Source organism: Saccopteryx bilineata, chromosome 4, assembly GCF_036850765.1.
Source record: "Saccopteryx bilineata isolate mSacBil1 chromosome 4, mSacBil1_pri_phased_curated, whole genome shotgun sequence".
In the NCBI taxonomy this organism is placed as follows: Eukaryota; Metazoa; Chordata; class Mammalia; order Chiroptera; family Emballonuridae; genus Saccopteryx; species Saccopteryx bilineata.
In genome coordinates this window covers 193,100,102-193,113,070 of record NC_089493.1, presented here as the reverse complement: position 1 = coordinate 193,113,070, position 12,969 = coordinate 193,100,102, and the positions used below count along the sequence as shown (strand labels likewise).

The 12,969-nt window shown below is 56.9% G+C and overlaps 1 protein-coding gene across 1 annotated transcript; it reads left to right on the top strand.

Moving 5' to 3' along the window:
* The first annotated feature begins 248 nt into the window (after positions 1–248).
* On the top strand, positions 249–11,996 carry STC2 (stanniocalcin 2). Its single transcript, XM_066273314.1, has 4 exons — positions 249–901; positions 3,017–3,159; positions 5,638–5,849; positions 11,308–11,996. The coding sequence occupies exons 1-4, from the start codon at positions 751–753 to the stop codon at positions 11,690–11,692; spliced, it is 891 nt and encodes a 296-aa protein (XP_066129411.1). The 5' UTR covers positions 249–750; the 3' UTR covers positions 11,693–11,996.
* Positions 11,997–12,969: the final 973 nt, after the last annotated feature.

Sequence of the window (12,969 nt, the reverse complement as noted above, 5' to 3'; positions counted from 1 at the left end):
AGTGCTCAGTTTGCCCTCAGCATCACTGTATCCAGAAAACTCCTCCACTCGGTAAAGGTCTCAGAGCTGGGACTCTCACTGAATTACAAACGGCAGAAAGAGAAAACTTTCCCAGTCTGACGCGCGTATGATGTGACCCAGGGGCCTCGGGGACGCTGTTCCAGCACAGACCTTCCCCTCTCGCCTTTCTTTCGCTGCAACCGGAGCTGCAATTCGCTTTTGTTTTTGAGCCGGTTCGGCCATTGCCCCGGAGGCCCCGCACACGCACACGCATCTCCTGCCGTGCTCACACACACTCACACGCGCACGCAGACGCGTGGCCGCCGCCAGGTCGGCAACTTTGTGGGGCGCTCCCAGCGGCGCCCGGCTTCCTCCTGTAGTAGTTGCGCGCAGGCCCCGCCCCCCGGCCGTGTTGTCAAACGGGCTGGGGTCTCGGATTGGTCCAGCCGCCGGGACAACACCTGCTCGACTCCTTCATTCAAGTGACACCAGAGCTTCCAGGGATATTTGAGGCACCATCCCTGCCATTGCCGGGCACTTGCAGCGCTGCTAACGGCCTGGTCACATGCTTTTCGGAGAGCTACGGGAGGGCGCTGGGTAACCTCTATCCAGCCTCGGCCGCGAGGAGGAGGAAAAAGGCGAACGAGGAGGAAGAGTGGGAGGAGGAGGGGAAGCGGCGGAGGAGGAGGAAGAGGGGGAGGGGAGCACAAAGATTCCAGGTCTCCTGGCGGGAGGTTTACACCACGAACCATGTGTGCCGAGCGGCTGGGCCAGTTCGTGACCCTGGCTTTGATGTTGGCCACTTTCGACCCGACGTGGGGGACCGATGCTACCAACCCCCCGGAGGGTCCCCAAGAGAGAGGCTCCCAGCAGAAAGGCCGCCTGTCCCTGCAGAACACAGGTAAGTGCGTTCTCCCCCGTGGCGAGGAACTGCTGGGAGACGACACCGGGCACCCACGCGGCGCTGCCGCGGCGCTGCCCCCGGAACTGGGCGCCCACCTAGGACCATGCAAACTCTTGGGGTGGCGCGGGACGCGCAAAGCAGAAAGCGTGAGGCGAGGCGAGGTCCGCTCCGGGCTCCGGGCTCGGGCGCGCCCGGAATCCGCACGTGCTGGCAGGGTGATGAAATAGCTGGGGCAGGACTTGTTGCTGTCCTCCCCGGGGTCGAGGGCTAAATGAGGCGGCGCCTGACGCGGCCGGTGCCGACCCCGGACTCCCCCATCCGGTGCAAAGCTTCCTGGTCACCCCGCGCGGAGGCACGGAGAGTCCCCGGAGCCCGACTGCACCCTGCATTCGGAGAACTTCTCTTCCCATCTTCCCATCGGCTGGCCACAGCCCCTCCTCAAAAGATGCCAGACATCCGAGAACTTTGTAGGCGAGACGTTGCAGGAACTCGCCCGTGGAGTGTGGGGGTGGGCATTGCTTTCGGAATGGTAGTGTGGGGGGGATGCAAAGCTTACCTCTACCGGTGATGCTGCTGCGGTCCCCCGCTGCACGGCAGGTCAGCGTGCTACGAAATGGTGACACGGCCCCAACCACGAGCCGCCTCTGTTCAACTGGCTCTCTGCTCACTCGCAAACTGCGGGGCAGAGCCAGGCATGCAGGGCGCCAGGACGGCCCTTTTCGCAGCTCCGGGGAGAGAAAGAATCCGCCCGCAGCTCCTTGGCTCTGGTCTAGGCGGTTCCCCTTCATTTCGGGGACCTGCGAACCCAGCAGCGGGATGTGGTTGTGCTCCTCTCACAAGCGGAAACGCGTGAGTGCCCATTAGGGACTCCCTGAGTGAATGGATCACGACCCGGCGCGCTCCTGTCCGGCGCGCCAGGGGGCCACGCGTGGGATCACCCTGGAGCCCACCACCTCCTTACGTGAGCGAAGCGCCCGGGCCCACGCCGCTCCCTGGAGGACCCTCGTCCACCCTTCCCCCTCTCCAGCTCCTCCCCTGAAAACCCGAAAGTAATTCTCGATAGTTGGTGACCCTCAACAAATACACGCCCCCTCATTCTCTCTGTAGCTTTAAGCTGAATGGGGATTATCTACTCCTACCCCACCCTTCTTCCAAAATATACTTTTCTGATGTAATTTGATAGTTGGTTTAAATCAAGGAATTGGGTAGGGGGGGGAGGGGAAGGAGGGAGGCTTTGCACCCGGCAGCTTGCCGGTTAACTGCCTCAGTCAGTCCTTTTAGACAGGCGAATTAGGGCCACATTCTGTGAAGGAGGGCGGCAAACTCCAGACGTCCGGACTTCTAGGGGATTAAGTAACATCTCACACCGGATCTCTACTGACAAGGAGCCTCTGACCAGCGAAGGTGGCATTGCTGCAAGCTAGCCCCCCAGCTGACTGGAGCCCCGAGCCTGCTGGGAAATCAAGCTCCCTGGCCCGGGGTTTTTAATGAGGATGGTTTGGTTTGGAGGTGCTGCCGCCTTAATAGGAGGAATTTTGTTTTGATTTTTAGGTGTTGAATCATAAAGCTGAACTGAAACTGCTTTTTGGATGCTCTCGTGTGGGGGTCAGGAAGGAAATGGCTGTGATTTTAATAACAGCCTCTTCAAGTTCCAAGCAGAGAAGGGCACTTCATTGAAGGCCAACAGGAGGGAGGGACGAGCTAATCTCTTAAAATCTTATTTATTTATTTATTTATTTATTTATTTATTTTTGGTGTGTGGGTTTAGAAAGCTGAAATATCTTCTGTTCTCAAGCTACAGATTCCCACAAACACTTGAATAAAATGGGAAGGATGGGGGGGGGGGGATGAGGTACTCAGACCTAACTCCTGGTTGTGATCTCTGTAACATAAGTTTGACTTTTTTTATATATATATATATAAATACAGCTAAGCAGATTCAATGATATTTTCTTCCCCTGGCTTTTTGATCCTGAAATAGTCATTCTAACTTTTATTTTCTTGCCCCCTTAAGTTTTTCTCTCGATCAGCGCTTTGATTTCAACTAACCTCTCTGCCTTCCCCGGCATGGCTGAGAATTTTGGACATGTCTGTAGGTAACTCTCGTTTCAGCGGAAATCCAGCACTGTCTGGTCAGCGCCGGCGACGTGGGCTGCGGCGTGTTTGAATGTTTCGAGAACAACTCTTGTGAAATTCGGGGCCTGCATGGGATTTGCATGACTTTTCTGCACAACGCTGGAAAATTCGATGCCCAGGTAAAAACCACATGGAGCCCAAAGACGGCTGGGGATTAGCGTAGCGCGATGGAGGTGTTCATTAGAAAACTTAACGGACTTCCTTATGGATCACTGTGGTGCGTTTGAGCGCTTGCAAGGGACAGTCGGGGTGTACTCCCACCCCAGCCCCGGGGTCCTGTTCTCTGGACCTGTCATAGAGGCAGAATCCTTCTCCACTCCGAAGCTGGGTCTACACAAGCAAAGTAGGACTGGAAGCCAAGTTGAACAATTACCAGAGGATTCTTGGCCTAGAAGACAAAGGTCCGGGTGACAGACATCTTCTAAGGGGGCACCCTGTGTCTGGTCCCCCAGAGCCGGATCTGCAAGGCTCATCACGTTAGGAACACTAGGTTGGGGAACACATTCCAAAAGTCATTTCCCCCTACTAGGCAAGAATAAATGAGACAAAATTCGGAGAAGTGCATCTTCTCCTAGTGGGGGTGTGTGAGCAGGTACTGTGGATAAATCAGGACCCCCAGAAGAGCGGACCTTTTTCCCCCCCTAAGTACAGGTACCTCCTATCCCAGCCTGAAAAGTGAAAACCCTGGCTATGTCTAGCAATTCTATACTTCTCTTTTGCTCCGTATAGTCAATATTGTCAGGGCCTGACCCACATTGGTAGTGCCAGGGTCCCAAGGGCAAAGCCCAGGTGCTGCATGGGGCAGGTAAAGAACCCAACAAGCAGCCGTATAGGTCCAGTGCTGGCCGTCCAAGAACATTTCCGATGGCATGTCGCTCACCTTCCACGTGTCCTCCCCAGCCTTTGTACGCGCCGCAAAGCCCCGTTATCCTCTCATAAACTTCCTCTCCCATTTCACCAGAGTCATGACAACGTTTGGAGGAGGGCCAACAGTCTAGGTGTGATTTATGAACGTCACCAGAGACTGACATCCCGTAGAGAGCCGGACAAAGCATTGCCTGGGAACCAGGGAAGGGACGCGGCGGGGCTGGCAGCCTACCCTGCCGAGGACGTGGGGGGTGACAGGAGCGGAAGCAGAACCCAGCGAAGGAAAGAGGTCGCACATGCGCAGTCCTGGAGGCTCCCTAAAAAAAAAATCCCTTCTGGATGGACTGGAATTAGGAAACGTAACAGGAAATCCAGAGGCAAGATGTGTGTTTGGGGGCGATCCCACAAGGCGTCAGGGAGGAATACCAAGAACAGATCGCCGCAGTCCTCGCACGAATCGACCTCCCCCTTTATTCTCAGCCGACAGGAGTATGTTCTCAAGTGAGAAGCACCCCTTTCAAGTAGGTTCCTAGCCCATAACTACTTCATAGGACAGGCACACCCTCCCCTCCATCCTCTACGGCTCCCACTGGAGAGTCAGAGGGGAGAGGCCAGGGGGAGGTGGTTCTTAGTGACCAGACACTATCTGTATAGACAATTCAGTTGCTTCTCAAGGAGAGGGCCGAAATAAGCGTGCTGGCTGGCTTCCCACTCCCAACCTAAACCCGTTTACTTTCTCAACTCCGCTCCTTCCAGACCTGTCTAAAAAACAGGGGTGACCTCTCCAAGGACATCTCGTTTCTATAGTAATGGGGGTGTGGCATCCCTGGGTAGATATATCCCACAATGCCTCTCTGCCCCAAGGTTGATAAGGGAGCAAACCGCCCAGCTGCACCTCCACACCCCCAACAGCTGTCTCCTTTCTAGGATAAGAACAATCTAAAGAGGTTGCCAGGAAGGAGACGTGTGGGCCAGATGTATGCCTGGCTGCCTTTGCCACTCAGAGCCAGGGCGTGGGGGAGGGGCTGGCGGTCGGGCCAGATGCTGCCAGGCAGTGTGCCAGGCGGGCCTTTTAGTGGCAGTAATCCTAACAGTTTAAAGGAGTCAAATGGTTTTCAAAAGGGAAAAGAATGCTCCTCCTTAAAGGATAGGGGGAGACGGGAGTGTGGGCTGGGAGGCATGGCGGCAGAGAGGACAGGCACGGTCAGCAGCCCCTCTGGACATCGCTCGTGGGCCCCGAGGGAAAGGGCAAGGCGTGAGACTTGGGCAAGCAGGCGCCTTCTACTTGGGCAAAACGCTGGGAACCACCAAGAAGTGCTGGGTTTACATCTGGCCAAAGTCCCCTTGTATTCCAGAAAAGTTGTCACCAGATAGCCAGCCGCGGTCTGCCTGCCTTGGGGACAGATGCCACGCAAGCCTCATCATCACAAGGGACACTAGTAGAGCAGAGAGGGGGAGAATGGAGGAGGGGAGGCAGATCTGTTAGTCTCTCCAAGTGACATCCTCTCTGGCCAAATGCCAGAGGTATCCTGTCACCCTGGACGTGCCTCCTGAGGCACCATCAGCCTGTCACCCGCAGGGACGTCCGTCAGTCAGTCCGTGGCGAGGGCCTTGGGGTTCAGTTGCCAGAGCGCTCCTGGGTGAGCCCCAAAGGGGTCAGTGCCTTAAGCGTGTCACAAGCGCTCATCTCTTCTGCCCCTCTCTGTCCCTCCTTTGTCCTCTGTCCTCAGGGCAAGTCATTCATCAAGAACGCCTTGAGGTGTAAGGCCCACGCTCTTCGGCACAGATTCGGCTGCATCAGCCGGAAGTGCCCGGCCATTAAGGAAATGGTGTTTCAGCTGCAGCGGGAATGCTACCTCAAGCACGACCTGTGCTCTGCCGCCCAGGAGAACACCCGGGTGATGGCGGAGATGATCCACTTCAGGGACCTGCTGCTGCACGAGTGAGTGTCTTCTTCTCGGGGGCGGGGGCCTTATGTGTGTGTGTAGAGGGGGGGGCGTGGACTCTCTCCCATCAGAGGCAGGAGGTGGCAGTTCTCCTCCCAAAGCGGCCCGGGCTCCCCTGGGAGCGCCTTTCCTGCTGACCTTCAGGGAAAGCGAAAGACACTTCCACCGCCAGTTTCAAAATCGTCAGCAATAGAAACAGGAAACTCGTGTACTTAGCACAGAATAGTGGGATTCGGAAATGTCCCTTGTCTGCCGCTTTGGCTGAGACCCCAGCAGCTCTCTTCAGCGTTCCCGGGAGCTCTGGAGGCAGACCAATGAGAAGCGGGTGACATCTGTCCAGCATCCACCGAGAGCCTGAGTGTTGTCCGTGAATTTTTCACTCCATCCGCACAACAGCCTTGCTCTGGTACCATTCTCATCCCCGTTGTACAGATGAGAAAACTGAGATTCGCTAAAGCGAAGGTCACACAGACAGTGAGAGGCAAAGCCAGGATCGGAGCCAGGCAGTCTGACTCCGGAACCTCCCCTCTTCAAGGCCAAACGCTGAGAGCGCTAGGTGTCTCCTTTCCTGCCTCTGTAAGCTCCCCTCGCCCTTAGAAAGTCCAGTTCGCCTTCAGTACCACACGAATGCCCTCCCAGAGAGAACACAAAACAAATGCCCAAAACTCCAATCAGCCAGACGTCTTTATGCCCAAGCGAAGACATAGGGACTCGCTTATTCAAAGACTCGCAATGCAGTAACAAACCCGGGCTCTCTCACCCCTTAAAAAAAAGCACGCCATCCACAGGATCCAGAATCTTGCGGAGCGGTGACAGCTGTGCATGCACAGCTGCTCCCGACGGGCAGCAGGGCCGGTGGCCCCTGAAGGTTACGATGGCTCCTTCCTGGGAGAATGAGGACAGGAACACGTCACTAGCTAAGCAGCCCAGGACAAGTCATTGCCAGCTTGACGGCACCGTTGCTCTTTCCACGGTGACTCATTGGGCCAAATCAGTACAACCGTATGAATTCTTGCTCCTTAGTCCGTGGCATGCCTTCCCCCCCAGCCATGTCACTCAACAGGCTGCTCCCCACCCCACCCACACCGCTTAGATCATGGGGGACAACCACCTCCTGTCACTTTCGACTTGGTCATGAGGGCCTAGGTATCTTGCCACACCCCGGTGTGTTGTTAGCATTGCAAGCTTCACCGTGCCTCGCTCCACGGCCGCTCTCGACAAGAGCACACCAACGATGCCTTTCCCCGCAGTTGCAGTTACACTAACACTTGATAAATATTTTTTGTTCTACCAAACACCCGTAAAGAAACAAAGCAACGATAGCATCCACAACGATAACTATGATAATATAAAATCGCATTTTGAGCGGGCCAGGCCCTGGGCCAGCGACCCTCCCTGGGTTATCGATCAGGTGCCTTTCCTAACCACGCTGCAAGGTAGAGATTACTATCCCCATCGCCCAAGAGGTTCAAGACCTCCCTCGGAGATCTGATTCCTACTTTCCAGCCTGGGAATTGGCGAGGTACCTGCATGAAGCCAGCTGTCAGGAACAGACCCCAAACCTCCTTGCTCCTGGCCTGCTCTCCCCCCTCCCCACTAGACTCACCGGTCCCCATAGGCGGCCAGTGTTTCTCCCGTTACACAAGGCCAGCGCCATGGAAGTTCCTTCCTTCCAGGCACCCCTGGGAGACACAAACGCCGTATAGCTGAAGGTCATTTGTCCTAAACCCACATTCTGTGTGAGACAGTGGCCTCCAGAATGGGCAATGGGGACCTGCTTTGTAAGTCTATACTACATTCCCAGAACCAAGAAGTACCTTTTTGCAGAAAAGTCTTCTTTCAGAAAACTGCAGGTTTTAAAGTACCCCCCTAACACCTCCCCCAAAGCACTGTGGCTTTCTGGTGTCTCCTCCTTGGAGACATGGCCTGAGGGACCATGTGACACCCTTACTTCCGAAGGGCTCCTCGCATCATTTAGAACGAACCTGTGAACCCAGCCCCTCCCCCAGCCCGCTCTGGAAAGGCAGGTGCCTCTCTGAGGAGCTCTCTGCACTGAACCCAAGTCCCCCTGCCTCCTGCCAAGCCGGCACCTCCAGGCAGGTCCCACGTAACTCCAGCTCCCCACTAACCCCTCCCCTTCTGAGGCCACGACTATGCCGCGTGTTAATTGGAATGAGTTTCTTGGGGTTTGTTTGTTCGTTTGTTTGTTTTTGTATTTTTCTGAAGCTGGAAACAGGAAGAGACAGTCAGACAGACTTCCGTATGCGCCCGACCGGGATCCACCCGGCACACCCACCAGGGGCGAAGCTCTGCCCACCAGGGGGCAATGCTCTGCCTCTCTGGGGCGTCGCTCTGCCGCGACCAGAGCCACTCTAGCGCCTGGGGCAGAGGCCAAGGAGCCATCCCCAGCGCCCGGGCCATCTTTGCTCCAATGGAGCCTTGGCTGCGGGAGGGGGAGAGAGAGACGGAGAGGAAGGAGGGGGGGGTGGAAAAACAAATGGGCGCTTCTCCTATGTGCCCTGGCCGGGAATCGAACCCGGGTCCCCCACATGCCAGGCGGATGCTCTACCGCTGAGCCAACTGGCCAGGGCCACTTGGGTTTTTTTTTTTAACTATCTTAACTGATTTTGGCACAAAGGATCTTGTCAGTGCCCCCAAATCAAGAAGACCGTGTAAGAATGGGTGGCATTGCTCACAGGCAGGGTAAGAGTGCTGAATTTGCTTTTGACTTTAGAGCAGGGGTCTCCAAACTTTTTACACAGGGGGCCAGTTCACTGTCCCTCAGACCATTGGAGGGCTGCCAAATACAGTGGTCCTCTCACTGACCACCAATGAAAGAGGTGCCCCTTCCAGAAGTGCAGTGGGGGCTGGATAAATGGCCTCAGGGGGCCGCATTGCGGCCCGCGGGCCGTAGTTTGGGGACGCCTGCTTTAGAGAGAAGGAAATCACAGTCACCCCAGTGTCCACATTGCCTCTATTCCTCATCCCCATTCCCATCCACCCCCCCCCAAACGCTGTCAAGTTCAGTTAAAGTGGTCCCCTCACCCCTTCCCACCCCACTTTCTCCATATCAACCGCCTTGGCTACTGCTCCACACCCTGTCACTGGGTGCTGGCAGCCTCCAGGCATGGCCCCGGCCAAGAATTTTTTTTTTTTTTTTTAAATCCTTGCTAACACCCAGTTGAGAGAGCTGGGCTCTGTCATTAGACACTGGCTGAGCCTGCAGCCTGAGGTGGCACCACGCCAGTTCGGAGCACAGCTTAGATTAACTCGCGCCCCTCCCCATGGCTCACAGCTCAGGGTGCCAGGGGCCAAAGAGCATGTGGGCCCGTCCAGCCTGCTCGGGTCCACCTTGGGTTCTGAGAGCCATCTGGCAGGCAGGCAGGCCGGCCGCCCTGGTGAAGGAGGCCGAGAGGCGGCGAGCCCATCCCCTCCCTCTGGGGAGAGAAACTTGAAGAGGTGTATTGGGTTAGTGTCCCCAAAAGGCTGACAGGTCCTCGGCCCCTGCAGTTTGCTCACAGAGCCCCAGAGAAGCGGCAGGTGCTTCTTAGCAGAGACCCTCGGTGGGCCGGAGCCCCCTGAGGGGGTCAGGAGCCAGTTCCCTAAAGGTGGAGGGAGACCAGCACTGATGGACCATCTTCCCCGAGCTGCCCCAGGGCCTCCACTCTCAGCTCCTGGCGAAGAGTGTCATCACTGACCTTGTCCCTGTGAGGGGCCTGCCTTAGAGAGTTTGAGCGCCCCGCCCACCAGCCGTGCACAAACTCCCTGACTCCAGAGGCACCGAGGAGGCCTTAAAGGGCAGCCTGGTCCCCCAGCCCGAACACTCCTCCCCACTCTCTGCCCAGATCGGGACCTTCCAGGTCCAGGAGCTTCCGAAAGCCACCTTCCCCCTGCCTCGAATCCCCTTTTACATCGATGAAATGAGGACAGTCCATTTAATTGAGGACTAATTCATAAAAAACAGCAATAAACTACTTCCCCGGTCTTAACACAATCTGCCTTCCTGCCCAGCAACCGCTGCCAACTTGCAAAGAAAAGAGTAAGGGGGGGGGGGCGTAATGTGGCCACGCAGGTGGCCCAGGCTCCCTGCTGGGGGGGGGGGGAGTGTCAAGGTCCTTATTAGTGACCTCGTGGTCCAGAGTGATTTCTCTGCCCGAGATGAGGGCCCAGAGCTGCAAGGCTCCTGGCCAGATAGATCCAGAAACTTCGCTAGCCGAGGTCCACTAAAGAATGCTGGTGAGCCACATGAAACACTCCATACCCCAATTGGGGTTTTTAACAGGCCAGTGAGATGGAGGAAAAAGGGCTTAATGAGTGGGCCACAGGAGAGCCCATTGCTGGGGACACCTCTTCCTAGCGGGGGCGGGGGGCATAAATATGGAAAGTAGGCACACTGCTCCCACCTTTCTGCACCCGGCTCCAAACCCCAGGAGGAAGCTTTGCGAGCTGTTGTCATTCCTCCTGCCCGTGCCCTAAAGGAAGACCCCTGGCTGCTGGGTTGATGGCTGGAGGGCTCTCCCCTCCCAGACCAGGCATGTTCATCTGTCAGACAGCTGGCTTTCATTCATTCCCAGCACGTAGTCCCCGCAGAGCCTGTCCTCACCGATGGTTCCGGTTCCGGAGGGGGGGCTCAGGTGCAAAGATGCTTAAAGGGCCGGGCCTGCTCCTCAGTCCCGACCACCAACGCAGAAAAGCGCTCCATGCGACATGGCCTCCCAGGGAGGCGGTCTCCCCCCACACGCCCTCCACCTGGTCCAGACTCCTCCAGGTGCACAGGGAAGTCATCCGGTCTCTTCGAGAATCATCCCTCTTCATCATGAGCCTAAAGCAGGGCCATTGTCTGGAAGGGACACCCAGCACAAAGCCAACGGGCCCTGCTGACACCATGTGTGAGGGGACACTCTGGCGTTCCCTGAGTCCTAACCCTGCAGTGGCTCCTCTTTTCCTACCAAAAAATATCCCTCAGCTTGGTACTTAAGGCCCTTTATCATTTGCCTAATGGCCCCCAAGACCCACGTCCATGCCCACTGGAACCTTCCTACTTAGCACACCCCAAAGCGTGCCCAAAGCTCGCTGGCCCTCCTGTCACTGTGCGCAGAGCCGCCCTGCCCGGCCTTCCCACCCCACCTTCCCCGGACGCTCTTCCTTTGTCATATGCACCTGTCATTGTGACCGGCCCTTTCTCTTGCGTTGGGTTCTGTCCCAAGCAGCCAACTCTCTCCAATACCCGGCAGGGGGCCTGATACGTGGTAGTCACCCAGTAAATAGCGTTTGAAACTAGCACTCCAAAGAATATGGGTCAAGTCCGGAGGTAATTCCCGGAAGCTCTTCCACCAAACCAAAGCCAAGCCGAGTCTTGGGCTGACCATCTCCATCTTCCTTGCCCCAGTCGCTGCCCTCTGAGGCCCGCTGGGGACTCATTCCATTCCCGGTCTCTCTGCTCTCCATCTCTAGACCGTACATGGACCTGGTGAACCTGCTGCTGACCTGCGGGGAGGAGGTGAAGGAGGCCATCACCCACAGCGTGCAGGCTCAGTGCGAGCAGAACTGGGGCAGCCTGTGTTCCATCTTGAGCTTCTGCACGTCGGCCATCCAGAGACCCCCCACGGCGCCCCCTGAGCGCCCGCCGCAGGTGGACAGAGCCAAGCTGTCCAGGGCCCACCACCCCTCGGAGCCCAGCAGCAGAGAGGCCTTCCGAGGTGCCAAGGGCGAGCGAGGCAGCAAGAGTCCCCCCAACGCCCATGCCCGGGGCAGAGCGGCGGACCACGGGGCCCAGGGAACTTCTGGAAGCAGCGAGTGGGAGGAAGAACAGTCCGAGTACTCTGACATCCGGAGGTGAAACGCAAGGCCGGGCCGGGAAATCGTTCCTCCAGGCCGTCCATTTCTTCTCTATGGACATTCCAAAACATTTGCCATTAAAGAGGGGGGATGTCACACGCAGGATTTGGTGGGGATTGCAGACTGGATGAAGGTGTTATGTTAGCGGAATGAACAGGTGAGGCGGAGACTCCCTGGGCAACAGCGAGGTCTTGTCTGGGCCCGGCGGGGTCCACCCTTGTGCCTCCTGAAGTGAACACGCCGTGTGGACTCTCTGAGTAGCTGTCTCCTTTCTGTCCGTGGAGCCACTGGGCGTGGCCTGCAGCTTCCTCTGCTGGGAAGGGGAGTGGGGGGTGGGGGCGGGGGCGGTGGGCTGGGGCAGGGGGCAGCGGGCCCACCCGGGCTGGGCTGGACCACACACTTGGTGCTGCCAAGTCTGGTGCTGTCTTGGTGGAGGGCGGCAGGCTCCGGTGCAGGGATGGACGTGAAAGTCACTCTAGGAATGAGGAGAAGGGTGGAGAGGGGGCAGGGACTGTGTGGGTATTTGGTGCCAAATTAAAATTCAGTTTCTTGCATGGGACCTGGGGGTTTGGAGATGCTTGCGGGGGGCGGGGGGGGGGGGCGCGGGCTGGGGGAGGTTCTAAGTGTCACTTCTGAGCCATTGTTCTGTCTGGGGCACCCTGTCCGAGGGAGTGGCCCCGAGTGTTTGTATTCTAACCACTGCTTCAAGTCTCGGTTTCACATTTTTTTATTTATCCAGTTACATCTACATATCTGTCATCTAAATAAATGGCTTTCAAACAAAGCAACTGGGTCATTAAAACCAGCTCCAAGGAAAAACAAACAAAAAGAAAACCCAGCCCATCTTTGGGTGGGGGGTGGGGGAGTGGTTTTTTTTTTCTTTTTAAGTGCTATTTCAAAAGGAATTCTGACTCCCTGGTGGGGCTCGTAGTCACTGCAGGTGAACCCCGCACCTGGAGGAGGACACACACGAGAACACCTCACAGGCCCCCCCTTGAGCATCTCAGACTGTCACCAGGACCCCCTGGCCAAGCGCCACGAAGCACCGCAGCCCGGATTCCGGGAGGCCACACTGCCGGGCTGGCTTCTCCGCACCGGGGGACAGACACAGGGAGAAGGAAGCACGGCCACTCAGTAATTCCCATCGGGGAATGTGGCCTTTCACACACAGGGAGGAGGCAGCCGAACACCGCCGAGGGCCAGGAACTTCCAGATCTGGAACGGCAATTTAGCATTGAGGAAAGAAGGACAAGAGAAAAAGCCAGGAGGAGGGGACAC